Source organism: Bactrocera oleae, chromosome 3, assembly GCF_042242935.1.
Source record: "Bactrocera oleae isolate idBacOlea1 chromosome 3, idBacOlea1, whole genome shotgun sequence".
Classification (NCBI taxonomy): domain Eukaryota; kingdom Metazoa; phylum Arthropoda; class Insecta; order Diptera; family Tephritidae; genus Bactrocera; species Bactrocera oleae.
In genome coordinates, this window is record NC_091537.1 from 7,243,801 (window position 1) to 7,268,042 (window position 24,242).

Consider the following 24,242-nt stretch of genomic DNA (forward strand, 5'->3'; position numbering starts at 1 on the left):
ATGTGTTGAAAAAATGTATGTATCTCTAAAATATATTTACATATAGAAATTATTTTGTCATCAGGCCTTAAAGACATACATACATATTTGAATTGAAGACACATTATGTAAATCTTAAATTGGTAATTTTGTTATTTTTTTTTTATATTTCAATCATCGTTAAAAACTATTTGCTGCAAAAATGTTTTTTCTAAACTCAGTTTTTGTGCAATTAAATTATAAATGGTAACTTGTTTACATAACTGTTATAATAACATAGATTCCTTACGGTTGAAAATAAATAAAAGAAAAATAAAAATTGTGTGTAAAACTGCCAAGCCCGCTTTTAAATACTTTACTTTTTCACTTTTGTTTTCGAAACGTTATAATTTTTGGTTTTTGATAAGCTAATATGTATGTATGTAAGGGTTTTAGTTAACATATTATCACTAATTTTCTTTGACTTAATTGAAGCTTTACTACCGAAAAGTGTGATTATATTCGTTTACAGTGAATGCAATAAATGCAACTTTTTAAATTTTAATATTATTTATAATTTAATAATTTTTTTATAATTTAATTATTTTTTATAATGTAATTATGTTTTTATAAGCTAATTATTTTTTTATAGTGTTAATGATTTTTTTTAAATTTAATTATTTTTTTATTATGTTTTTTTTTATAATTTGTGTTTTATTTTTTTATAATGCTAATTTTTTAAAATTTTATAATTTTTTATAATGTTATTATTTTGTTTATAATTAAATTATTTTTTTATAATTTTTGTTTTATTTTTTTATAATGTTAATTTTTTATAATTTTTATATTTTTTTATAATTTCATTATTTTTGTTATAATGTAATTGCATATGTCTTTATAATGTAATTATTTTTTATGGTGTTATTAATTTGTTTTTAAATTTTATTATTTTTTTATAATTTTTGTTTTATTATTTTTTTTTATAATATTTCTTTTATTATTTTTTTTTTATAATTTTTGTTTTATAATTTTTTTTTTTTTTAATTTATGTATTATTATTTTTTTTTATATTTTTTTTTTATAATGTAATTATTTGTTTTTTATTATTTTAATATTTTTTGTAATTTTATTATTTTAGTTTTATTATAATTTTTTGTAGTTATTTTTTTATAATTTTTTTTTTCTATAATGTAATTATTTTTTTATCGTTTTATATTTTTTTTGTAATTTAATTTTTTTTATTTTATTTTATCATTTTTTTAAATTGAACCAAAGCGAGTTTACTTATCATTTTTCTGTATTTGTAGATTTGTTTTGAAGTCTTAACATAGTTTCCACGCCGAAGAGCGCTGAAATAAAACTGCTTAGATTTAAATAAATAATAATTAATAATTACAGAAAAACACATGTAATACGTTATTTCTAATCAAAATATTACTATACGTAATTTTATATACATATGTACATGCGAGTGTAATTTATGCGCGTAAGGGTCCCGACAGACGCTCTCACTTAAGCATACATCCATACATACATATTTTATAAGCATATTATGAAATAATAAAATTGAAATAGAAATTAAAATTTAATAAAAAAACACGTATATGCGTACATATATGAAAATTCTTGCGTCTTTTTACTAGTTCAAAACTATTTTTAAAATTGCGCTGGGCGGTTGTATTTGCTGATAAGTGGCAATTACTTTCGGTTGAGGGTCAGTTAACAGATTTACATAAAAATCTATCACTATTGTTTGTCTTTATTGTAGGATTTGGGTTAATACACTAATACTGAAAGAAGGGTTATTTATTAGGGCTATATTTATATTTCTTAAGGCTATATTTATATTTATTAAGGCTATATTTATATTTATTAGGTCCATATTTATATTTATTAGGGCTATATTTATATTTATTAAATTTATACTATAGTTCTCAAAGCAATCCACACAGAATCCGTGGTTTCAGCTCATTTAATTTTGCATTTTTGTTTTTACAAAATCTGAAAATATTTAATATTCTTTTTTACTTACTTATTTTTCCGAAAAATGTTAAAATCATTCGTCGTTTGCTGAACATACAAAAATATAAACAACACGCGTCGTAAGATATCGTATATGCTATATGCTGTCAACAGTCAGCGCCTAAATGTAGGCTACACTATTTGCGCTTAACACTCTTAACTTGGTATATAAACGTTAAGCTCACGCATGCGGTGATTTTTGCGCGCCTGGTAGTAGTAGTTGTTGAAGATACACAAGAAAAAAAATTGTTAACTTTGCGCACTTAGTAACAGCCATCTCCTCATTAAGACGCGCATGATAACTTTTTTTGCTAATTTGCGGCTGAAAATGAGAATGTATTTAAAAATCCGTTTTTTATGCTTTTTTGAACATCCTTTCAAGAACTTGCGGTTTTATTTTATGCACGGCGGCAATGACGCCGCCATTTTATGCTAATATAGATAGCTTACAATTAATATTACTATTATTTTATGTAATTATGTAATTTCTGCTTTTATATATGTACTTATATAGATGTATATATTAGTTATATATATATATGCATTTATGTACTCATATATGTAAAAATTGTATTAAATCAAATATAGGCCATCGTATATTACGCATATATTTTAATATTATTATTATTTTTTTTTTTTGATAATTATTAATTTATGTTGTTCTTTTATTATTTTAATTATTAGCTTCAAACTAATGCTTACATAAAAAAATCGTATTTTCAAACGCCTTTTTTGTTTTAATTTTACATAATTTTTTTTTTTGCTATTTTTTCGTTTGCGTTTCTTTTCTGCTAATTATTATTATATGTTGGTGTATACGTATATTCAAATAAATTGACAATACATGTATGTTGTTGTATTATTGAAGCAGGGCGGATATGGAACCAACATTTATTATAACTATTTCATCGTGCTTTCCTTTTCCTTCAATAGCGTAAGTATGTATGTATAAAAAAATGATTATGTTGTTGCAAATTTCAGCTGTGTAATAAGCATATTCACTAGTCCACTAATAATTACTCGTACAGATACAAAGACACAAAAAAAAAATGGAATAAATAAAGCAAAAATATAATTATTTTGGCGGCATTATGTGTTGGCTTCCCTCCATTTGTAACAAAAATAAATCGTACAAAAATTATTATAACGAAAAATGCATATATGTATGACGCAGAGTAAACGCAACTGCTTTCAAGCGCAAAAATAACAAATGAAATGGAATATTTAGTACCTCAAGTTGTATTGAGGTAAATAAATAGCAGCAGCAGCAATCATAAATAAGACAATTCTGTTCATTTTCGTTTTTTTTTTGTTTTTTGTTCAGACACACGCACACACACACTAAACAACTAATTAAAATTCGATTCATGAACCTTCGCCAACAAACAACCAGATTAGTTGTTGTATCAGCGGCAGCCAGCAGCAGCAGCAACGTACGATAGCGAATTTTGTTTTTTTTTCTGCTTATTTCTCATTCCTCGTTCGTTCCATGCTACACACTAATTACAAATACAATTTAGCTGCTCTTATCATTAACGCGCACATTCGGCTCCTGCTGTCTTTTGAAGCGCTGCTCTTTTCGCCAAGCATCGATTCGTTCTTTTAGCTCATTATTTGGCACGAGCATATCTTCGGTTAGTGTCTGACGATTGAATGGATCGGTACTGCTGTTGAGTAAATGTCGCGTTATTATAGCACGATCCATAATCGTACCCGATGGCAGTATAACCGGATCGGACATTAGTGTATCCATGAGGGGATCTTTGAATTCATCGGGCGCATCGGCACACTCATCTTCGGCTAGTTGATTAGCAACTGCAAAAATAAACGCAAAAATAAACACAAAAATGCAAAGAAATAACCGCATTTGTTATAAAGAAATGCAACAGCATTGCCAATTTACCATAAATATCATGCGCTTTACTAATCAATGCTCTGAACTTTTCCACCTCAGTCGTGGAGCGTATGCCCAAGCGTTCAATGCGACTGGCGGCATCGTCGAAGAGATGCTTTTGAAACGAACGTTCATCGGCAGCCAATGCCTGCGCGAATCTATCACAGTCTAGATGTAGATATATATCGAAAATTTCACCCAGCAGCCGACGTGGCTCCCAACCATATTTGGTGGGATTGCGCACTTTCAGATCATTGCACTTGGGGCCGCACAATTGTTGTAGATTGAAATTCAACATTGAACTGAGACGATCGATTATTTCGTCGCGCATGAATGGCTCTTTAATGTCGTTCTGAAAATTATGAAAAACAATATATAATTAAAAATTCAATATACCTACCGCATACGTCTTAATAGCGACAATAATGGCTGTACTCACACATACATATATAGATATGTATGTATGGTGTATATAGAAAGTGTAAATAATTGTTTGTTTGGTGCTAAATGCGTAGTATGAGTTTTAAGCAGTAATTTTGTTTCTGGCTGTGGTCTTCCCTAAACTTTATCAAGAGAAGTCCCAAAAATGTCTCTCGGCCGATATGTTGTTAATATAAAACTTTTTCGAGAATTTTTTAATGAAAAGCCAGTTCTGGTCAGTATATATTAACATTTTGTGGTTTTTGTGGTTCTAGTTTTAGAAAACGAGCGCTCTTAATAGTTTTGGATAAACGTATAAATTGGATTTAGGGTTTCTAGCACTCGTGCGAACAGAAAACACATAATTTTGACCTCCTATTGATTACTATCGACCGCTTAGGCATTTAACGGTGCAGTGCTGCAAGGATTGTAGTCTTCACGATAATATCCAGTAGATAGTTGGATTGAAAACGAGGTATGCACCACGACCATATCCGGTAAATCCTTCCTACCTAAGGATACAATTACAAGTATATTCGCCATTAAAAAGTTGTATCTTAAGTATTATTATTTTTAAATCACCCCGCCCTTCAATTGATTTGTTACACTTGAAATTTGCAAAAATACGCCTAAAGGTATGCAAGCATTTTGCGCATACTTTGTGATGTTAGGTTTATTTCCGTTACGGATTTACTTGATTCAGTCCCCACGCTCCACAAAACTATAATACTGTGGGAAGTACTTGACTATATGTACATACACATCTGGATCCGTTCCAGTGGCATAAAGTCTAATTTCGAGTGAACCAATTTTTGTTATATCGAGTTAGCTACTGATATACAGTTATTTTGTTGTTGTTGTTTGAGTGTCAGAATATATTGAATTAGCTACTGATATACAGTTATTTTGTTGTTGTTGTTTGAGTGGCAGAATATATTCCCCGCATATTTTTGAATAATGCTGCCGAGTTGACAGTCCATGTTCGTATTAAAATTTGGTTCCGTTCCGTTTATGTAAACCCGACTGTCGTTAGAACACCGTTACTTCGGTTATTTCAACACCAAAAGTCATGAAAATGTTGATGCACATTATTTTTGTTGTTGTGCAATGACTGTGCAAAATTCACCAAACGCTTCTTAAACTATTTTTCAAACAGTTCGACGTTTCATGTAGATACTTACCGTTAAATAATGGAACATTTCCACTGTCTCGCGTGCTAGCGTCAAATACGAGCGACACTGTCGCTCGTCGGTATTTAATTGCGACAATCTAGTTTGTTGCTGGTCAGAGCTCAATTGCGCCCAAGCGCTGTCGTTCATCATTAATACCTAAAAAGTAATGTAAATGAATATAGTTTATTATAGAAGACTAACTGTAAATTGTGTAAAATGTACCTGGGTCTGATGTATGCGCTTTAGATTTTCCAAACATTCGTCCAGCAGGAATGTGGTGTCGTTCATGAGCATATTTATAAATTTGACAAATTGTTTACCTGAATTCGATTCAGTTATCATAACCTGCCGCAACACAGGATTCTCCCACATTGATTTAAATAGATGACTTATATGATACCTGTAAAGATAAAGAACAAAAAGTATATAAATCAAATTATTTCACTAGTGTGTATGTGTGTGTGTGTGTGGCGTGTGTGTTCACAAACCTAATTGTAAATTTATCGTAGAATTCAGTGCTTTGTCCAGTCGTTTCAATATCAACGTAAAATTTCATAAGCGCGCTGCAAAGTACCGTCTGTGCTAATTCGTGATTCCACATCTTTTCGTTTAAAAATAGAAAAGAAATTCAAATTATTTTGCGTACGTTATAAATAGATGACAAATAATAATTGATTAAACTTACAGATGCACTTAAAGCATTTTGTGGTCCCAGTGAGAACACAAATAACACTTCAACTAATTTGGCAGTGACGTAAGGATTCTTAATGAGATTGGGCACACAAACGCATGTTAACAGCCACGTGATTATTGAATGATCGATTGTCTGCCGTATGTCATTGAGAGCGTGCTGCATGGCGAACAATATGAATTCGGCAATATCATCCACATACCATTCCGGCAGGGCGGCTAGTACATCGGTTGGCTTTAACTGTTGCACCGGCACCTTCGATATGTATGGACCCTCAACGGGCCGTCCCTCAATCTGATATAGCAGATATTCGCATACAGTCGAATAGAAGTACATGCAAGAGGACAAAAGTTTTGGATCAAGCAGACAAAGTTCACTGCACAATTTGGACCTAAAAGTACACAAAATATGGAAATTGTAAGAATATTTTAAAATAGTTATAAGAATTTAAGTGGAAATTTGTTTAGTGAAAATATTTTCAATATAGCGTCAAATAAACTTTACTTGGTTTTTTTTTTAAATTAAAAATTTGTTTTTTCAATAAAATTTTTTTTCAATGAAAATTTTTTTTTAAATGAAATTTTTTTTTTTTAATGAAATTTTTTTTTTAAATAAAACCACTTCTTTCAATAAATTTTTTTTTTTTTCAAATAAAACAAGAAAAAACGTTAACTTCAGTTGCATCGAAGCTATAATAAATAAATAGTCTTTACAAATAAAAATCTTAAGGTTTCCATACAAGTACTTCATCTTGATCATTCAGTTTGTATAACAGCTATATATCTATTTTTAATACAAATCCTTCTGCATCGATAGATGAACGTCAATTACCTGGACAACTTTTTGAATTGCTTATGCCAACGTTCTCGAAATTGTTTATTCCTTTTCGCATACGGTGTATTCTCCCAATGAGATTTGGTACGATCAATTTCATCGATGAGTTTTTGTAGTTCTTTAATAGCGCGCGCCTTCTGTCGATAACGTTGTATAGCTGGCATATAGCCTAAATGATGAGCTTGTAGTGTAAGGAACCAACATTGCGTCTGGAAATTGGCATTATGGGTGGCTGTAGCGAAATCACGTTCTATGAATTGCTTGTATTCGTCAGCGGTAAAACGCAATTTCGTATCATTCTCGATTGAGATCAATGTGTCTTTATAAAATGGAAATAACGGATCGATGCGATCCAATTTGATTTTCACCGACAGTTGTTGCAATACGCTCATTAAATTAATGACGAAACCATCGCGTGCAAGCAATTTTTCATCGCAAGCGAATTGTGCACGACGCTCGTTGTAGCGCAATACTCTACTTATGTATTCGAGTGTACGAGGGCGGCTGTTGACATTTACAAGCAACGAATGAAATACTGTATGCATTGATGTGCGCATGGATTGCATTTCCTATTTTGACAGCAAAAAAAAAAAAACAAAATAAGAAACAAAAAATAAATAATTCGAAAATTAAATTCCATTAATATGCAAGCAATATTTAGCTTTACTAACCCAACGAAAGTGATACATGCTATACACGATAACATTACTTTTGCCATGTGCTTCGGCAAATTTCACATTCTCCTCAGCAAACAACGATACGGAGAGAAACGGTCCCAGATAACTGCATTTGACTATTTCCCGACCGGGTATCTTCGTACACATCGATGGTAGGAAATTCACTTGTGCTGCAATCAAATCGCAAATCGGTCGCGCTGCACCAACTTTTATGACCACCAATTTAGCTAGAACATCAATTTGTTGTGTGTTGACGTTGGGGGTGCAAATGTTACGTTGCATGCCAATGAAGAGACCGCGCAGTAGTTGACCAAATATTTGCTGAAAATCCGCAGTTGTTTTATGCGCCGTAGCTACCAAATCATATAAGAAACTGTCGGGTATGCGACCCTGATAGAGCATTTCCAGCATTGGTGATTGATCGAAAATGTAATTTGCATTTTCATTAATGCGATCGGTGAGCACGAGTATGGTAGTACGCATTATAGCATCATGTACTTGTTGTAATACATTTTGTATTTTTGTTTGTGTATTCATGGGTACATTGCTGCCGGTAATGTTGTTATCTGTTGTATATTGTTGTCGTAGGCGATGGCAATTCACCAAATACAAAAGCACCTCTTGCCTGACCATGGTGCCATGGAAGCTGGTCGAAGGTGTTACTGGACCGATAGTATTATCCAAATTGGCGGCAGTCGATGTTGATGCTGAGTTTAAAGATTGAAATTGTATTGCATTTAAAGTAATAAAATATGAAGTAATGTAAATGTCGCACCTTGTGATGATGCTGGTCGCTCGTCTTCGCGAGCGCTACTACTTCGGCCGCCACGCGTCATTGCATTTTCGGAAAAGAAAATTGACGATCGCGTGCCACCAGCGCTGCCAGGCGCTGCGTTTGCTAGTATTTCCTGTACTTCTGTGTCGTCGCTTTTAATCTTTTTTGGCGTTGAGTATGTGGGATTCGAAGTCGCACCCGTTGATGTTGTCGCTGTAGAAGTGCTTGCCGCTGGAGATACAGTTGCTTTAGTCTCACTCGTGCTTACCGTTGTCGTTGCTGAGACGGTGCCACTTGCTGACGCAACTTCTAATTCGGCAGATGAATTTGCGCTACTGCCAGCGCCTTCTGGTGCTTCGAGTTCTTCTTTAAATAACTTTAGTACACACTCTAAGAGAACATCATGCATAATGGTTTCGAAATCAAAGCGCATATGTGAATAATGTTCAAGAAAACTAGCCGTTTGCGGACATATCATTGAACCGACACTATATTCATTCCATGTAGCATTGAATATTTTCGAAAGCATATCTTCGATGAATTCATCTGTCGTTTGTTCCGGTTGTTTGTGCTCAACAATCATATCGGCAGTATCTACATCAGTTGTTTCCATTTGTTCTAATTGGTTGTCAATGCATTTTTTGCTATCATGATTGCCGTTTTCTGATTTAATAATACTATCAGTTGGTGGTGTGAGTACGGACATACTTGTGGATGAGGCAGTTGATAGAATGGAGGCGCATTTCGTTATATCTATATGCTGGGTAGGCGTAGTATTCAGCGAGTTCATTTCGACGTCAACGTCCATTTTAGTGCTTTCTCCAATCGGCAGCACATTTTCTGGTTGTATTTTCGACGGTGCTACTAGATTGGTGCGTAACAGCCGAGACTCCTTTGCAGCATAATTAGGAGTACGTAGTTCTAAATGGGCAATTAATTAATGTTAATAGTTTTTACGATTAAATAGCACAAACCTTTTTCATTATCGTCCGTTGCTGCTGGCGTTGTTGTACTACTTGAGCTTCTTTCAGCCGTTGTAGGTGTATTACTAATTGGTGATATTACTTTTGACGAATTACTTGCCGCTAAGGTACGCAATCGTCGGGCGCGTATCTGTGGAATTAATTTATTATTTTTTATATGTATATGTCAAAAAACTATTTGCACTTTACCTCTTCCGGCGTTAATTCATTCATCTTTGTGTTTTGCTCCTCAGCAGATGACATGCCAAATAAATGCCGTTATTCAGTTCCCCTTCTTTTCTTTCTATATGCGTAAATAAATTTTATTTTAGTTTTATATTATTTTTGCGAAATATTTATATATACATACATATATTTATTTACTTTTTAGTTAACAAAAGAGCAGCTTCTTCTTTCTTCACCGACTTTCCTATTCTCTTAGTGCTGTCACCGTCAAGGTAATGCGTTGCAATTGCTCTACTGCTTCAGCACCAATAAAATGTCTTTATGTAAAAATTCTTTGGCTGAGGAAATTTCACATGAAAAGTATAAAGTGACCAAAGCTCTCTACTATATTGTTGCTATTTTTTCGTTGGCGTTATTTTATTTCACGAATGTGTTATGATGCGTTCAGATATATGAAGGTGGAGGTTGAAATGATGACTGCCGACTTCGTTGCTGCGTTTTGTGGGTGAACGAACTGTGGAGATATATGAGTATATGGTAAATGTTTAGTATATGTTAACTCTTGGCAAAGGCCAAATGTCATTCTAAGTACAAATGTTAACAAAACGTTTGCGGGCACTTAAAAAAAACTAACGGTTTATAAATTTATAATCTATTATCCTATTTAATATATTACGTAGATAATTAGGTATTGCAAAAATATATTTTTATTTTAATATTTTATGTACACTACTATAAGTGATTTAAGTGCATACAATGCATGGAAGTTAGTGCTGAGTGAAGGCTTGTATATTTCATTTATATTGTATATCTTGCATATGTTCCAATAATTTATATACATGCCATATATTTATTTGTTGTGTTTAAGCATTTCTGCTCAACACATATTAGAAATCGCAGTAACACAAGGAATTACCAATACAAAATAAACTCAATATTTATCTTTGTCATTCAATGCTTACACTGCACTTTTTTTGCAAATACTATTTTTAGAAATCGATAAAAATGATGAGCATTAATGCTAAGACCACCCTGTGGTAGTGGCGCTTGAAATATAAATAAATATAGGCACATGAATATTTAATGTAAATACAATTACGACGAATGTGAACTGCCTGGTGAAAGACATAAAAACGCAATCTCATCCATCTACATAATTCTTTGTAAACTGTATATATTTTATGACCATTTACCTAAAGTGTACCAATACATGAATTTACTAAAATACTAACACAGCCATATCAGCTGTGAAAAAACGAACTCCTGGCTCTAGATAAGCCATAGACGGTCAAGTACAGCATCAAGGTTTTTATAAAGATTTAAAAGAGGCTGATAATAGGCGTGTCACATGCACCTAAAATCGAACATTTTAATCTATTAACGTAAAATCAAAGGGGATGGATACTTGTTTTTAGAACAACGACAAGTATTGCTAATATACAAATAGAGCGTCAAAAGAAAATTATATGTGTAAGCCAACATGCTACAAAATTTGGAAAAGTGACAGACCATTGACTACTGAAATCTGATAAGAAAAATATAAACGCAATATGTGTCATCCAATCAGTAACCAAAATTGTTCTAATTTTGTATACAAGCTGAATAAAAATTTGCATATACGGATGTATATACATATTATTTATATATGCATACATAAATTATGTACATATGTGCAACTACGCAATAGAAATTTGTTGAAATTGCTATCGTATAATTTGTTCTTTGTCATTAAAATCTTGCGACGGCTCTTGGAAGCGTTTTGGTTAAAAATTAATAAAAGTTTACGTAAACATTCCAAAAAAAGTTATTACAGGCACAAAACCGTGTTTTAAAATACTGTTTCTCAATTTTCGTATGCATATATAACATATGTATATGGTTATTTTGTGTTTTTTTTCACAAAAGTTTTCACAGCAGTCAAAACATTTTCCGTTAATTAGCAGCACTAGTTATTTTTTCCGCGCACTCACCCTCTTTTCTATCGTTATTATACACTACTTTTCTCACCTCAGTTGTCATTACTTTATAGAGAAATCACTTACAAAAAGTTATATGTCCTTTCATGCACTTTCCCTTTCTTTGTTTTCTTTTATAGTACTTTATTCCGCGAACTTTTCCACGCTAAAGCAAATTGATAATTTAAGCAGAACAACATAAAAATAATTATTATTTATATTTCCAGTCTTATGTACCTTTTTCGTTTTTTACTGTTAAATCTGTACAATATGAGTGTGCATTGAACCGAACGATTTCGAGTCAATACTTATGATGTACACGTATTTTTCTTTTTTCGCTGGTGTCTTATGTCTTTTAATTAGCAAATCTCACAATTTTTCCCCAAGAGTTTGTTACTAGCTTTTGTCCTTTACAAAAAGGGCAATTGAGTTTGATTTGTATAATATAAAATTTGTTTAATTTTTCCTATTTTTTATGTCGCGTAATCTTGCACTTCACCACTTCACTGACTGAACGCAAAATGTCGCAGTACAAATGAACAATTGGACGTGGATTAGTAGAGGTGCCAAGCGCTTATAACGTTAAAACTTTTCATTAAAACTGTATGCCTCTGCACTAATCGAGAATATTATTCACTATGGAATTAATAAGTTTAATTGATTTTGCGAGGTATCAGATCCAGCATATTACTCAAAGTGTTAATACTTCAAACTATGTAATTTTTTGTTGAATTTTTACAATTTACCATAAAAAATATGTTGTTATTATTTGCAATTGTAGAATTGGCAACTTTGAGCATGAATGACTGGTGAAATCCATCATATGTGGTTTATTTGCGGCGAATTCATTATTTCCAGTTTTCAACAAAATCTTGAACTGCTTCGTTAACTTATTTTAGTGTTCAATAACGACTGAAATAAAATGTTTAAAATAATTAAAACTTGCTTTTTACATAGTAGCCCAATTCCTTGAACTTTAGTACGTTTTAATTAACAATATGTATTAATATATACAATACGTTATAAATTTATTTGCTTACTAATGTCTGCGGAAAAAAAATTAAAAAACAGGCAACACTGTATATTTCACTTTAGCAGCTTGCCGAAAGGGCTTTATCCCGCGTGAATTTATTTATCGTCATTAAAGAAAATATTAATTCTCATTTTATAAAAGTTTCGTAAAATGCCTAAAACGAAGAAAAGAACTAGCAGTTCATCTAGCAGTGATTCTGGACCAGACGACGTAAGCATAAAGTTGGAAATAAATAAATACTTTAAGAAATAAATAATTATTCTTGCCTCACAGAGAAATGTACCACCGGTTAAAAAATCCAAAGTAAGTTCTGATAAGACTGGTAGTGGATCCAGCAATAAAGATGCTAATAGCTCAGGAAACCCAAATGGGCCTTGGACAATTGAAAAATTGCGTCAGGTGTGTATAAATGAGTTTAAAGGACGTAAAATGGTGGACATTCGAGAGTTTTACGAGAAAAATGGTGAAATCTTGCCCGGTAAAAAAGGAATATCTCTGTATCCCCATCAATGGAAAAAATTGCTGGAACTAGCTCCTGAGGTGAATAAAGCTTTGGGCGATTAACCAATCACATTAATCGATCACCAGTAAAATTGTATTTATTAATTTTTATATGTATGTGTATAAAATAATATAATCAAAAAAACATCGTTTCAATTAGACATTGATAAGAGAGCATATATTACTTTTAGCATTTAGCAAATGAGTTTCAGATGCTATTTCCTTTGAAATTATCAATTTTATAACCAAACAACAAACTCACAGATAACTGAACACCTGGACAAAGTGCTATACATCTTATCTCTATTAATCTTGCATATATTAATCACAAAAAAAATACTATAACTATATTTTATTTATCAAAGCATTGCACAGTTTAACATTCGCTTTTAATATTTTGTTACATAATTATATATGCACACAAATTCTTTAGCTTAACCAATGTTTACGAACGAGGTCCTTTTGAATAAACTTAAAGGTATACTGCCAGGAACGAACATAACGATACGAAAATTACAAACGGTAGCCATGTTTTAATAAAACCCCCGAAACCAACATATCTGCCACAAACAAATATCCAAAGGCATAGCACTACCATATTCCAACTGGTTTGTCTATTGTAGCGCATGCCACATAAGGCAGTGGCTACATGTGAATGACAATTGTCACAAAAGAGATTATGCATACGGGTTCCATATAATATTGAAGCTTTAGCTACAGCTTCATCCCATTCAGCAGGTCCACCTGCAACATTTTTTGGACTCAAACGCAGATATCTTGTCGGTCTTCCAAAGCCCATTTTGTCCTCGGATACATAATAGGGTCCCGCAAAATCACGTATGATACCTGTGGATGTACATATTCCCATATGACCTATCATAGGTAACAACCAAGTGAGAACAGGTATCGGAGTCCAAACGATGCAGTAAGGAAAACGATCGTTTTCAAAATTTATTGGAGGTAGGACGAGTCGCTCTGATTGATCATCCATTGCAACATTAACAGCTTCTCCTGTTGCTCCAGAAGATGGGGATTGTCCAATGTTTTCAGAACTGGCGCTAGTCATTTACGCTTTTGAAACAATTTTATTTTTTAAATTGAACTCTTTGAACGACTTTTCGTGTGTAAACTCATTTGTGTACTTTTTATATGATAAGCTGTAAAAAAATAAACATTTGCATATGCGGACTATGAAATATATATAAGGGTATGCAACACTGATAATATCCCAGCAATGTTGCCATACTTAGTCATTACAAGTTGCGAAAGTGATTGCCCGATAATGGGTACAATCAACCATGTTGTAAACTTGAATAAACTAATACCAATGCATGTACTTGAAAACATAAAATTGTTTAATTAAAAGTAGTCAAAACTATTTAAAATAAAGTTTTTGTTATTTTAATTAAAAGTTGAGATTTAAGGGCATAACTTTGGAAATTTAACTTATATATGTATATCAATTTAGTCTGGAATGTTTTTCAATTACAAAAGTAAACCGATCGACTGTGAATGCTTATACATGTTGTGAATGAATTTCAAAAATGTCATTGGGAGTTTGTAAACAAAAATAATTCTTTGGTCAAGAATATTAAATTTCTGGAATTATTGATATTTGTTGTTGTTTTATTGTATTAAAAAATAACAAATTAAATGGGTGGTAAAAGTTACTATTGCGACTATTGCTGCTGTTTTCTCAAGAATGACGTAAATGTGCGCAAAACGCACAACTCAGGTTTAACTCATAATATGGCAAAATTACGTTATATGAGACGATTCGAAGGTGAGTGCGCATATAAACAGGTTACACTAAACTATTAACCATAATATAATTAATAGACCCTAGAAAAGTGCTGGAACAGGAAGTCAATAAGGAGCCTTGCACGCGTTACTTAAGCGGCAGATATTGCAAATTCGATTTAATGTGCAAGTCGACGCATTACAATAAAGAGCAGTTAGAGCAGTTGCGTAAAATAGGTTCGTTGCAAATTTAAAATGAATTCATCTTTTAAAATAATTATTCATTATGTATTTTTAGTAAAACGTTTGGAAAAATTTCAAAGGCCTAAAGTTATTGGCAAACTGAAAAATGACAAAAAATGGATGCTTCCATGGCATAGAAATAGTGAAAAAAGTTATAAATTAATGAATATCAAACGCTTACCAGAATCACTGAGACCTATAAACTTTGATCGATTCAATGATGATTGCCTGAAACTCGAATGGGGTTAAAAAAAAAAAACCATTGTCAAATAGTTTAGATTCTTGCAATTTTTCAATAATAAATTACTATAGCAATACAAAATTTCTAATATCGATAGCTTTACCCCAGTATTGTCACCACACTTTCCATGGCATTATCCACTTTTAAACTTAATTGCAGCATTTTGCCAAATTCCGAGTAATACGATTTTGCGTCTTGACCGCTAAAATTCATAACACGAGGATCAGTGAGATGCGCCAATAAGAAGAACACAAAATGCTCTGCAAAACTGAATATTAATGGAACTCACTTACAGTAAGCACCAACGTTTTAACTTTACCTAATTTATTTTCAATTGCAAAAAATAACGCTGTATTTCCACTTTTCCGATCGCCCATCTCCAAAAATTTCTTCTTCAACTTCGGTTGTGCATTTCTCGTTGTATTGCTATATTTTTGTTCCAATTTCTTACAAACGTCTTCGTAATATTTACTAAATTCATTTTCGGATGATGTTGAGGTAAAATTTCGAGTAAATGAAGGTTTTCCTGAAAGGCGTTCATCTAGTGCATTTAGAATGATTTCTGCGCGTATGTAACTATTGGCACGCACAACCATATGCAGGGGAGTGTATCCATCATCATTTAAGTGTAATAATAGTTTTAGATCTATCTTTTCCATTAGCAAACGTAAAGAGTTATCTTCGATTTCGTTGAGTACAGCTAAATGAATGGAGGTGTTGGAGTGGTCATCGATTTCATTTGTGTTCAAACCCTCATTTAATAGCACATTGATTATTTTCGGGTAGCAATCTTGAACGATTGCTAGCTGGAGGCAGTTCTGAAAGATAATAGTAAGTGGTAAGTAGAAAAATTAATAAGACCTGTGCTATTTTTTACTCTGTGATACATCAATTTGTTAAACCTACTTCGTCATCGTCCGTAAGTAAGGTGTTAAGATCTTCCACTTTTCTAATTTTCCTCCAAACGAATATTTGCCTCCGTAAGGCATCCAAGTCGTTTTCAATTATGGTGCGGTGTATGGCGCTATACAAAATTCAAGATGTTAAGTAATACTCTTAGTTTATTAAATAAAAGCTTACAGCAATCCATCTCTACGTATGTCTGCATCTATAAATTCTTCAGCCATTTTGCGAATGATGTGCTCTTCTTTTGTTTTATGTGGCTCTGGCGATTCAAAACTGATTCCGTTTAAAAATTCAGAAGTAATGGATATTATCGAGTCACTTCGATTTAAATCATTTGTTGGCGCTTGATCTATGTTTGGGGTCTATAAATAGGTACATATCTTAAACATACGCATACATATGTAATATATGCAAAAAGAAATACTTTTTCAATTTTTCTAGCCTTTAGCTTGGGTTGTAGTTGAGTGTGTGCCATTTGGGCATGTGACCTTTTTACCACTTGTGGGAGACATACTTTTCGTTTCCGTTTCCTTTTCACTGGTGCATTTATTGAATCATTAACTTTAGACGTTTGATCTCCTCTAGACTTCGGCTCCACCGACTGTTGTGCTATCGTAAGATTTCGTGTTATTGTTGTAGAAATTACTGTTCTTTGTAAAGCTGGTGAGTTTCCATCTCGACTGTCATCACCATTGCTTGGATGTAAAGAATTCTGCGACGACTGAAGTGGTAGTGTTATTACTTTAATTGCTTCATTTGTTGAATGTGTAACTCTTTCGGTAATATCCGTCTGTGTGGCTTTTTCCTTGAAGGAGTCAGCACTGTTACCAAATGTCTTTTTACAATTCGGGCACAAGGCGTGTACAATCTGTGAGCTCGATGATTTTCCATTAACTGCTTCCAAAATACGAAGTTGTACATCTTTTTCAGGTATTTGAAGTACTACACGAAATAACTCCGCATAGGCCAACTTAGATTTGGCGTTATCAGGGCTGGTTATCTTGAACGCAGTTGTAACTGTTTTACTATTGCTTTTTGTTAAAATGACCTTCTTCATGTTAGTGCACCCGCCACAAACACTTTAATGGCAATTTACAGCACATAAAAATAATTAAGTAGTATTATCGACTATAAGAGTACTATTTGGGGAAATACCTTTTTATAAAATCCAAGCAATATACCAAGTTCTAAATCTAATTATAAAAATCAATCTATATATTAACAGTTTTCGATTTTTAATTCATTGTTACTTTTTTCTACTACATAACAACAATATATAATATAATATTACGTGAAAATCTTATGATGTTTTGAATATATATCACACATGTCTTTTTAGTTAATACCATCATTTTTAAAGAGGAAACCCCCTCAAATTTTGACATAAAAACAACAAAAATACAATGAACTTACCAGATTTAATATACTTTCGTAGCTAAAATAAATTTGTAAACACAAATTAGTGGCCCATTGAAAATTTTTGTAGTTGCGTTAAGGTACTCATGCGGGACTTATTTCAGTTGTGTCCTGAGAGTAATGCCTTTTATAAAAAAATGATTTTATAAGAAACGTTTTGAAATGGAACCGCGGAACTTTAACAAACAAAGAAAACAAATTTTAGTACAACTTTAGAGTGCAAAGCGTTAAATGCACACAAACATCTGGCATCGCTGTTGATTACTTGTCTGAATAGTTAATGTCAAAAAGTAAAAAATCGATATAATTTTCAATCGTGCATTTTTCTTCACAAAGATATCTGCATTAAATTAATATAGAGATATTAGAAATTCTGCAATAATTATAAAACTTAAAAACAGAACGGTAGTGAACAAATAAAAAGAACACAAACGAAATAAAAAAAGGACAAAGGAAACAAGAACTTGCAAGTCCTAAAAGAAATTCTAAAAAAATTTACGCACTAAGGGATTGCGAGGAAAAGAATTAAAATGAACATGGAAAGACGTAAGTATTCTTTACTTTAATTATTGTACAAAAGTTGTGTGTAAATTGTATGTTTATATCGATATTTGTTCTTATGCTCAGGTTCACGTAGTATATCGCCAGGCAATCGTCGACATCGTAATGGTGGTAATATGGCTGGAGGCGGAGGCTCACGACGAGAATACCGCCGTTACAGTCGCTCCCGTTCTCGTTCAAGATCACGGTAAGTGTGTAAAGTCAATATATTATATAGTAAAGTGTATAAGTCAAAAATTATAAATTTTGATTCTTTTTATATGTGTAGCGAACGTAGTCGCGATCAAAATTTCCGACGTCGTAATTCGCGCTCGAGATCTCGCGAACGTATGGGACCACATCGACGTGGTGGCAGCGGAGAGAAGGATCTATATCGTGATTTAATTTATGATGATTATCAAGAAGATAAAAGCTACAATGCTCGTGGTCATCGCGGTCGTGGTGATGATGACTATAATGAAGAACGTGACCGATTTTGGAACGATCGCGGCAGAGACAAAGGACGTGATTATGACCGCGATAGAGAGCGCGACCGCGATTATGACAGGGATCGCGATAGAAGGTAAAGCAAAACTATAGATAAATATATAAATCGATTTATTTCCATTTAATAATAAAATTATTTACAGGGACAATCGTCACAGTCGTTATGGCCGGCGATACGACAATGATCGTGAAAGTGATGACAGCGATGACAGCTTTCACAGTCATTTCTACAACAAAACTCCATCAAACACCATAATTGTTTTGGGTTTACAATCGCACATTACCGAAGCGGATGTAAGTATTTAAACAAATTTGCAATATATATAAACAATGTGTACAATCTATTTTTTTTCTTTTTATTTATAGCTAATGAGCATATTGATTCAACAAGGCATGACCGCTTCAATACGACTTATACGCAAACGACCAACAGGTGGGTTTCTAATGCATTGCAATGTTTATAGAATAAACTTAGTTTACTAGCTCCAATGATATTAGTGATAAATAGTGATAAATAAAAAATTACATATATGACACGTAAGTACCGGCAGAAACTCGTTAAAGTTAGCTAATGCAATAGATGCCACAAATTGGGCTACATACAATTACTACGTTTACAAATATACCAGCAGCAGCTACAATAAAAATAAAGATAAAAAGACAATTCTACAATCAATTATACCCTATATTGCTTGTAGTAATTGAATTAACAACAAGAAACGATATTTGTTGCAATTCCACATTAAAAAAAAAAATCCAACTATATTCAACAACAACAAAAATACATTATTTTTTGACGTAAATATTTTGTATTTGCTTCTATCTAAAATTTAGGTGCATCACGAGGTTTCGCTTTCGTCGAGTTTAGTACCATTGATGAAGCTGCACGTTGGATGGAGCTAACCCAGGTATCACTTGTTGCTCAACCACCTCTACACACACCCATCAAACGATCTCAGATCACGTTCAAGCGCATACATTGTGTTTATACTTTTTAATGTGTTTAAAAAAATGTGTGAGGGCGAGAGTAGATAGTTTGATATTTATACATTTTAACGTAAATATTAATGAAAAGAAATTTAAATTATAGTGAGTGAAAATAATAATGAAAGAATTTCTAAAGAAGAACTAATATTAATGTTACGGTATTTTCATGTGCTAAAAAATTTATATTTTGCTACATATACGTTTTTAATTTTACAAAATATCAGGAAATTGTAAATCTTTCAAAAACGCATACAAGGTTCGTTTATAAATTTGCTTGCGAAATATAATATATAAAAATTAATCCCGTTAGAAAACCACAAAAGTTCAGGCATTTCATGATAGCTTAGTATTAGGCACACAATATCAACATAACATCAACGCAGCAATTCAGCTGATACCTAAAATTTATGCGAGAAGACATGCAATTGCTCAGCCAGATCTCACATAAGCCCAAAAAAAGATTATCATGCAACATATGAGATGAGATTAGAAATTTTACATACTTTGCACCATAATCGAATTGATATGGAAATGGCATATATATATATATATACATAAATAATGCATGAGAAACAGAACTAGCTGAGTCATGTTCGAGTTCTAGTTTGATGCGATCAAGCGCGTGCAACCTGCAACATTGCAAACTCAATGCAATCAACCAATCGGTGACTGTGTAGTCTGTGGGAACCTGAAAAGTCAATCGTTATTAATATATTATTTTTTCTCTCTCATTCTCTTCCCTTTACATGCATTCTAGGGCTCCATACAATTGCCGGATCAATCGTGCGCCAATCTGCAATACAGTGTCTCACCTAAACAGAAAGCGAATGCTACGGATTGGCATTGTAGCAAGGTATGTAATAGTGTTTATACATTTGTATGTATGTATTTATAACTATAACTAATGTTTTTATTTGCAGTGTGGCGTTTTGAATTTCAAACGACGTTTTGTCTGTTTCAAGTGCTATGCATCGCGCGAGGATAGCGAAAAAATCGGCGAGGGTAGCGAAGAAGTTAGCAACATCTTAACGAAAAGTATAACCATACAAACTAATTGCTAAGATACTAAGCAATATTGCAAGCAATATTCAAATCATTAACGCATAACATATTAAAATTGATCTGAATTATTTGAACTAAAAATTCTACTGATCCTTCAATCCCCCTAATGCAGAGATCATGTTACGCAATTTGGATACGTTAACGACAGAGGAGGCCGTACTCACTGCCATGCAACAGCATGTGCCAGATTTGGCAAGTAAAATTACGAAAATACTCGTCAGCCGCGACACATTAACGCAGACGTCACGTGGCATATGTTATTTGAATTTCGATAGCCTCATTGATTCGATGAACTTGTATACAGCGTTAAAAGCGCTCGATCCACCGCTAACAATTGATAGTCGCCAATGTAAGTATTCATAGTTTTGTAAATAGTGGAAAAATAATAAATATAATTAGTTGTTTATATATTTTAAGTGAAATTTAAATATTTTGTCATTTTACATATTTATGATTACTTTTTATTATACCTTGGTCTCATATTTTTATACCCTTAGCAATGCATATAAAGTTTTCCACGAAGTTTGTAACACCCAGAAGAAACTGCGGAGACCTTATAAAAATATATATACATATATATATAAATGATCGGCATAACGAGTTGAGTCGATTTAGCCATGTCCATCTGTCTGTTATCGATCTAAAACATTGCAGACGTCCTTTTCTCCCCAGGAAGCTGCACATTTGTCGCAAGCGCCGACATCGGACCTCTATAGCATATAGCTGCCATACAAACTGATCGATCAAAATTTAGTCCTTGTATGGAAAATTACCATCTCCGAAGATATTGTTCAAATCGGACCTCTATAGCTTATAGTTACCATATAAACTGACTGATCAAAATCAATTTCTTGTTTAGAAACTTTTTTATTTGTAAAGGGCATTATATCTTCATAACTATAAAACTAATACATTACTTTTTACCAATTTCTTGTTACAGTACTCGTGAGCTATTGCATAGATCATGAAAATCGTCAAATCGTGCCGAAGAAGGGCGATTCAGCTGCTGGTGGCTCAGCATCCACCTCTATTGGCCCGTTGACGGCTGCTGAAATGATGGCGGCTTCAGGTTCTCTAGCCGGTGCCGCCACCGAATACACCTTGGCAGATGTGCCGCGCCTGGCCGAATACAGTGCCGCCATGTATGCATCGACACCGGCGGAGCATGCACATTATTTGCAATATTACACTGAATACTACATAAGCGAGATAAATAAAGGCCACTACGGCAATTTGCCAAGCTCTGCTCAACTAACAGAAACCTCAGCGAATTCGGCAGCCGCTGTTGCGCTCTCGGCCATACAACGTAAGCAAAAGAAAATGAATAGTATTGAGACGACAGCAACTCAGGCAGCTGCAGCTGCTGCCGCTGCTGCGGCGGCGGTAAAGGCTAGTTTAGCGTTGAAAAATGTCCCTACACCGAAGGGAAATGACGGCAAGACATATCGTAAGTACTCGTATGAGTTGAAGCGTTGATTGAATTTTTTTTTTTTTTGTTAATATTCACTTCTTTTTCGTTTCAGCCACACCCGATGTCTCACTGTATCAATATGATGAAACCTCTGGCTATTATTATGATCCGACTACTGGCCTGTATTATGATGCACATTCCCAATACTATTACAATAGTGAAACGGGCGCTTATCTCTATTGGGATCAACGCAAAAGCACCTATGTTTTGGCCACACCGGCAGCGGCAGCAGCCACAATACATGATGTGGTAAAGAATGAAATGGGTGAAGATGCCAAAGCGAATGCCGCAAATGCAGGCGGTAATCCGACCGCTGCTAATGAAGATGAGAAGAAAGACAAGAAGGAGTCCGGTAATAAACATGATAAAGTGAAGGTAGCTAAGAAAATAGTTAAGGACATGGAGAAGTGGGCCAAACAGTTGAATCAGAAAAAAGATTATACAGTAGTTGCGACGCCGCAACCGATATTACCTTCGAAAGCAGACGATGCACCGGCTCGTGCTGCGGGCGCATTCGCTGGTAGCTCAGGTGGCGCGTTATCCAGCGGTTATGCTGATGTCGGCTTCTCTATACTGGAGAAGAAGGAACGTGCCAAACTAACAGACTATATGCCAAGCACAACGAGTAATAATAAGCTCACGGCATATGCCTCTGATTCCGATGAGGAACATGGCGGTCAGGCGGCAAGCACGAGCGCCGCTGGTGGCGGCTCTGAAGCCAGTGAAAAAGATTACGTTGACTTCCAAAAGCTCACATGCCTGCTGTGTAAACGCGCTTTTCAATCGCTGGAAATATTGCAAAAGCATCTAAAAATGTCCAATTTGCATAAGGAAAATCTGCAGAAATTTAATATGGGACGTAGCTCTAATGCAAGTGGTGAATCTATGGGCAATGCAGGCTTGTCGTGAGTATTTATTTTTAATTTAATAATTTGTATACATTACTAATTTATATTATATTATATCTTCTTGAAAAATTTTGTTGAAATTCTCTACAGTAACTACCGCGATCGCGCCAAAGAAAGACGTCAGAAATACGGTGAGAGTGATCCACCGGTTGCCAATCGTAGTCGCGAACGTTTTGAAATGGAGATGAAATCGATCTCCACACGCCAATCGGAAGCGCCGCCAATGCCGATAGGTTCGAATAATGTTGGCAATCGGCTGTTACAAAAAATGGGTTGGTCCGAAGGACAGGGCCTCGGGCGTAAAAATCAAGGTCGCACAAGCATAATAGAGGTTTGTGGTTCAACGCACAACATATTAACTAATATATAGTATCGAAAACACTGTCTAATATATTTCTTTACTCTTTTTTGTAGGCGGATGCACGTTCATCTACCGTTGGCTTGGGCAACAAGTCAGGCATAACACCCGGTGAAGACTATAAGACGTATATTAAGAAAATGATGAAGTCACGTTATGAATCAGTGTGATTGCTTTACTTCTTACAAAAGCATTTATTTAGTTTGCAAATTGTATAGTTTGCAAGAATTTTAATAATATTTTTTTAAAATTAAATTGAAGTGTAGTCATAAATCTGTATGGTCAAGTGGAAATATATTTTTCAATCAGCCAATTATTTTTTAGGAGGATATTATTGATAACTATATTAAATGATTTCACTTCATTGTTGAATATTTCTACACAGTTCAGTTAATAAATCAAAATATATGTTTGTATATTGTAAAACAGATGAATAAGAAATTGTTTTATTTTAACAAAAAAAAGTCGAAAACGCAAAAAAAAAAAACCAAAGAAAAAAAAGGTCACTTCGGTTAAACAGAAGCCATTATATTTTTCATACGTGCATAAGAGGGTACAAAAAGTTATTAATTTTGATTTTGAAAAGTCCGTATGTGTGGCAGCTATATGCTATAGTGGTTCGATCTGAACGATTTCATCGGCTTGTAGCGCGGCCTTGGATAACAATCGTGCCAAAATTCATGAAGATATCTCGTGAAATAAAAATGTTTTCCACTTAAGGGCTACATTTTGATCGTTCAGTTTGTATGACAGCTATATGCTATAGTAAACCAAAATCGGCGG

General features: G+C 33.6%; 6 protein-coding genes across 8 annotated transcripts; 3 read left to right on the plus strand and 3 right to left on the minus strand.

The window, feature by feature from the left end:
* Window positions 1-2,831: 2,831 nt before the first annotated feature.
* Ube4B (Ubiquitination factor E4B) lies at window positions 2,832-9,929 on the minus strand. 2 transcript variants are annotated; one of them, XM_036358888.2, is made up of 12 exons: window positions 9,790-9,929; window positions 9,616-9,709; window positions 9,418-9,556; window positions 8,444-9,364; window positions 7,663-8,375; window positions 6,989-7,560; window positions 6,152-6,548; window positions 5,955-6,067; window positions 5,689-5,866; window positions 5,476-5,622; window positions 3,884-4,226; window positions 2,832-3,795 (listed from the first exon to the last, which is right to left on the minus strand). In XM_036358888.2, exons 2-12 carry the CDS (start codon window positions 9,667-9,669, stop codon window positions 3,497-3,499), a joined length of 3,876 nt encoding a protein of 1,291 aa, XP_036214781.2. In that variant the 5' UTR covers window positions 9,670-9,709; window positions 9,790-9,929; the 3' UTR covers window positions 2,832-3,496. The 2 variants fall into 2 exon arrangements, with proteins under 2 accessions (XP_036214781.2, XP_036214779.2); XM_036358886.2 differs by having other exon boundaries at window positions 9,776-9,927.
* LOC106615600 (transmembrane protein 222) lies at window positions 9,776-14,284 on the minus strand. Its single transcript, XM_070107385.1, has 2 exons — window positions 12,293-14,284; window positions 9,776-10,105 (listed from the first exon to the last, which is right to left on the minus strand). Exon 1 carries the CDS (start codon window positions 14,144-14,146, stop codon window positions 13,553-13,555), a length of 594 nt encoding a protein of 197 aa, XP_069963486.1. The 5' UTR covers window positions 14,147-14,284; the 3' UTR covers window positions 9,776-10,105; window positions 12,293-13,552.
* Ssb-c31a (single stranded-binding protein c31A) lies at window positions 12,638-13,250 on the plus strand. Its single transcript, XM_014231885.3, has 2 exons — window positions 12,638-12,789; window positions 12,853-13,250. The coding sequence occupies exons 1-2, from the start codon at window positions 12,730-12,732 to the stop codon at window positions 13,141-13,143; spliced, it is 351 nt and encodes a 116-aa protein (XP_014087360.2). The 5' UTR covers window positions 12,638-12,729; the 3' UTR covers window positions 13,144-13,250.
* A 436-nt stretch (window positions 14,285-14,720) lies between the features above and the next one.
* Window positions 14,721-15,386, plus strand: LOC106615601 (zinc finger matrin-type protein 5). The gene is made up of 3 exons (XM_014231884.3): window positions 14,721-14,863; window positions 14,920-15,057; window positions 15,119-15,386. Exons 1-3 carry the CDS (start codon window positions 14,734-14,736, stop codon window positions 15,310-15,312), a joined length of 462 nt encoding a protein of 153 aa, XP_014087359.2. The 5' UTR covers window positions 14,721-14,733; the 3' UTR covers window positions 15,313-15,386.
* On the minus strand, window positions 15,334-17,543 carry Charon (charon). 2 transcript variants are annotated; one of them, XM_014231879.3, is made up of 7 exons: window positions 17,502-17,520; window positions 17,366-17,403; window positions 16,635-17,289; window positions 16,385-16,572; window positions 16,211-16,328; window positions 15,624-16,122; window positions 15,334-15,564 (listed from the first exon to the last, which is right to left on the minus strand). In XM_014231879.3, exons 3-7 carry the CDS (start codon window positions 17,265-17,267, stop codon window positions 15,404-15,406), a joined length of 1,599 nt encoding a protein of 532 aa, XP_014087354.2. In that variant the 5' UTR covers window positions 17,268-17,289; window positions 17,366-17,403; window positions 17,502-17,520; the 3' UTR covers window positions 15,334-15,403. The 2 variants fall into 2 exon arrangements, with proteins under 2 accessions (XP_014087354.2, XP_014087355.2); XM_014231880.3 differs by having other exon boundaries at window positions 15,334-15,572; window positions 17,366-17,543.
* A 374-nt stretch (window positions 17,544-17,917) lies between these two features.
* LOC106615598 (RNA-binding protein 5-A) lies at window positions 17,918-23,900 on the plus strand. Its single transcript, XM_014231878.3, has 13 exons — window positions 17,918-18,172; window positions 18,254-18,374; window positions 18,456-18,749; window positions 18,817-18,967; window positions 19,040-19,106; window positions 19,508-19,581; window positions 20,418-20,513; window positions 20,581-20,695; window positions 20,835-21,071; window positions 21,663-22,169; window positions 22,246-23,098; window positions 23,192-23,432; window positions 23,516-23,900. Exons 1-13 carry the CDS (start codon window positions 18,157-18,159, stop codon window positions 23,627-23,629), a joined length of 2,886 nt encoding a protein of 961 aa, XP_014087353.2. The 5' UTR covers window positions 17,918-18,156; the 3' UTR covers window positions 23,630-23,900.
* Window positions 23,901-24,242: the final 342 nt, after the last annotated feature.

What these genes read in the sequence shown, in the direction of transcription:
- LOC106615601 (XM_014231884.3), top strand. Translation starts at nt 14,734, where the DNA reads ATGGGTGGTAAAAGTTACTATTGCGACTATTGCTGCTGTTTTCTCAAG. An exon ending in TTATATGAGACGATTCGAAG is followed by an intron (nt 14,864 to 14,919) that starts GTGAGTGCGCAT and finishes TATAATTAATAG; the next exon opens with ACCCTAGAAAAGTGCTGGAA. An exon ending in AGAGCAGTTGCGTAAAATAG is followed by an intron (nt 15,058 to 15,118) that starts GTTCGTTGCAAA and finishes ATGTATTTTTAG; the next exon opens with TAAAACGTTTGGAAAAATTT.
- Charon (XM_014231879.3), bottom strand. Translation starts at nt 17,267, where the DNA reads ATGAAGAAGGTCATTTTAACAAAAAGCAATAGTAAAACAGTTACAACT. An exon ending in ATACGTAGAGATGGATTGCT is followed by an intron (nt 16,329 to 16,384) that starts GTAAGCTTTTAT and finishes AATTTTGTATAG; the next exon opens with CGCCATACACCGCACCATAA. An exon ending in TACTTACGGACGATGACGAA is followed by an intron (nt 16,123 to 16,210) that starts GTAGGTTTAACA and finishes ATTATCTTTCAG; the next exon opens with AACTGCCTCCAGCTAGCAAT.
- Ssb-c31a (XM_014231885.3), top strand. Translation starts at nt 12,730, where the DNA reads ATGCCTAAAACGAAGAAAAGAACTAGCAGTTCATCTAGCAGTGATTCT. An exon ending in GTGATTCTGGACCAGACGAC is followed by an intron (nt 12,790 to 12,852) that starts GTAAGCATAAAG and finishes CTTGCCTCACAG; the next exon opens with AGAAATGTACCACCGGTTAA.
- Ube4B (XM_036358888.2), bottom strand. Translation starts at nt 9,669, where the DNA reads ATGTCATCTGCTGAGGAGCAAAACACAAAGATGAATGAATTAACGCCG. An exon ending in AACGGACGATAATGAAAAAG is followed by an intron (nt 9,365 to 9,417) that starts GTTTGTGCTATT and finishes TTGCCCATTTAG; the next exon opens with AACTACGTACTCCTAATTAT. An exon ending in AGCGCATACATCAGACCCAG is followed by an intron (nt 5,623 to 5,688) that starts GTACATTTTACA and finishes ATTACTTTTTAG; the next exon opens with GTATTAATGATGAACGACAG.
- LOC106615598 (XM_014231878.3), top strand. An exon ending in CGTTCTCGTTCAAGATCACG is followed by an intron (nt 18,375 to 18,455) that starts GTAAGTGTGTAA and finishes TTATATGTGTAG; the next exon opens with CGAACGTAGTCGCGATCAAA. An exon ending in AACAATTGATAGTCGCCAAT is followed by an intron (nt 21,072 to 21,662) that starts GTAAGTATTCAT and finishes TTCTTGTTACAG; the next exon opens with TACTCGTGAGCTATTGCATA.
- LOC106615600 (XM_070107385.1), bottom strand. Translation starts at nt 14,146, where the DNA reads ATGACTAGCGCCAGTTCTGAAAACATTGGACAATCCCCATCTTCTGGA.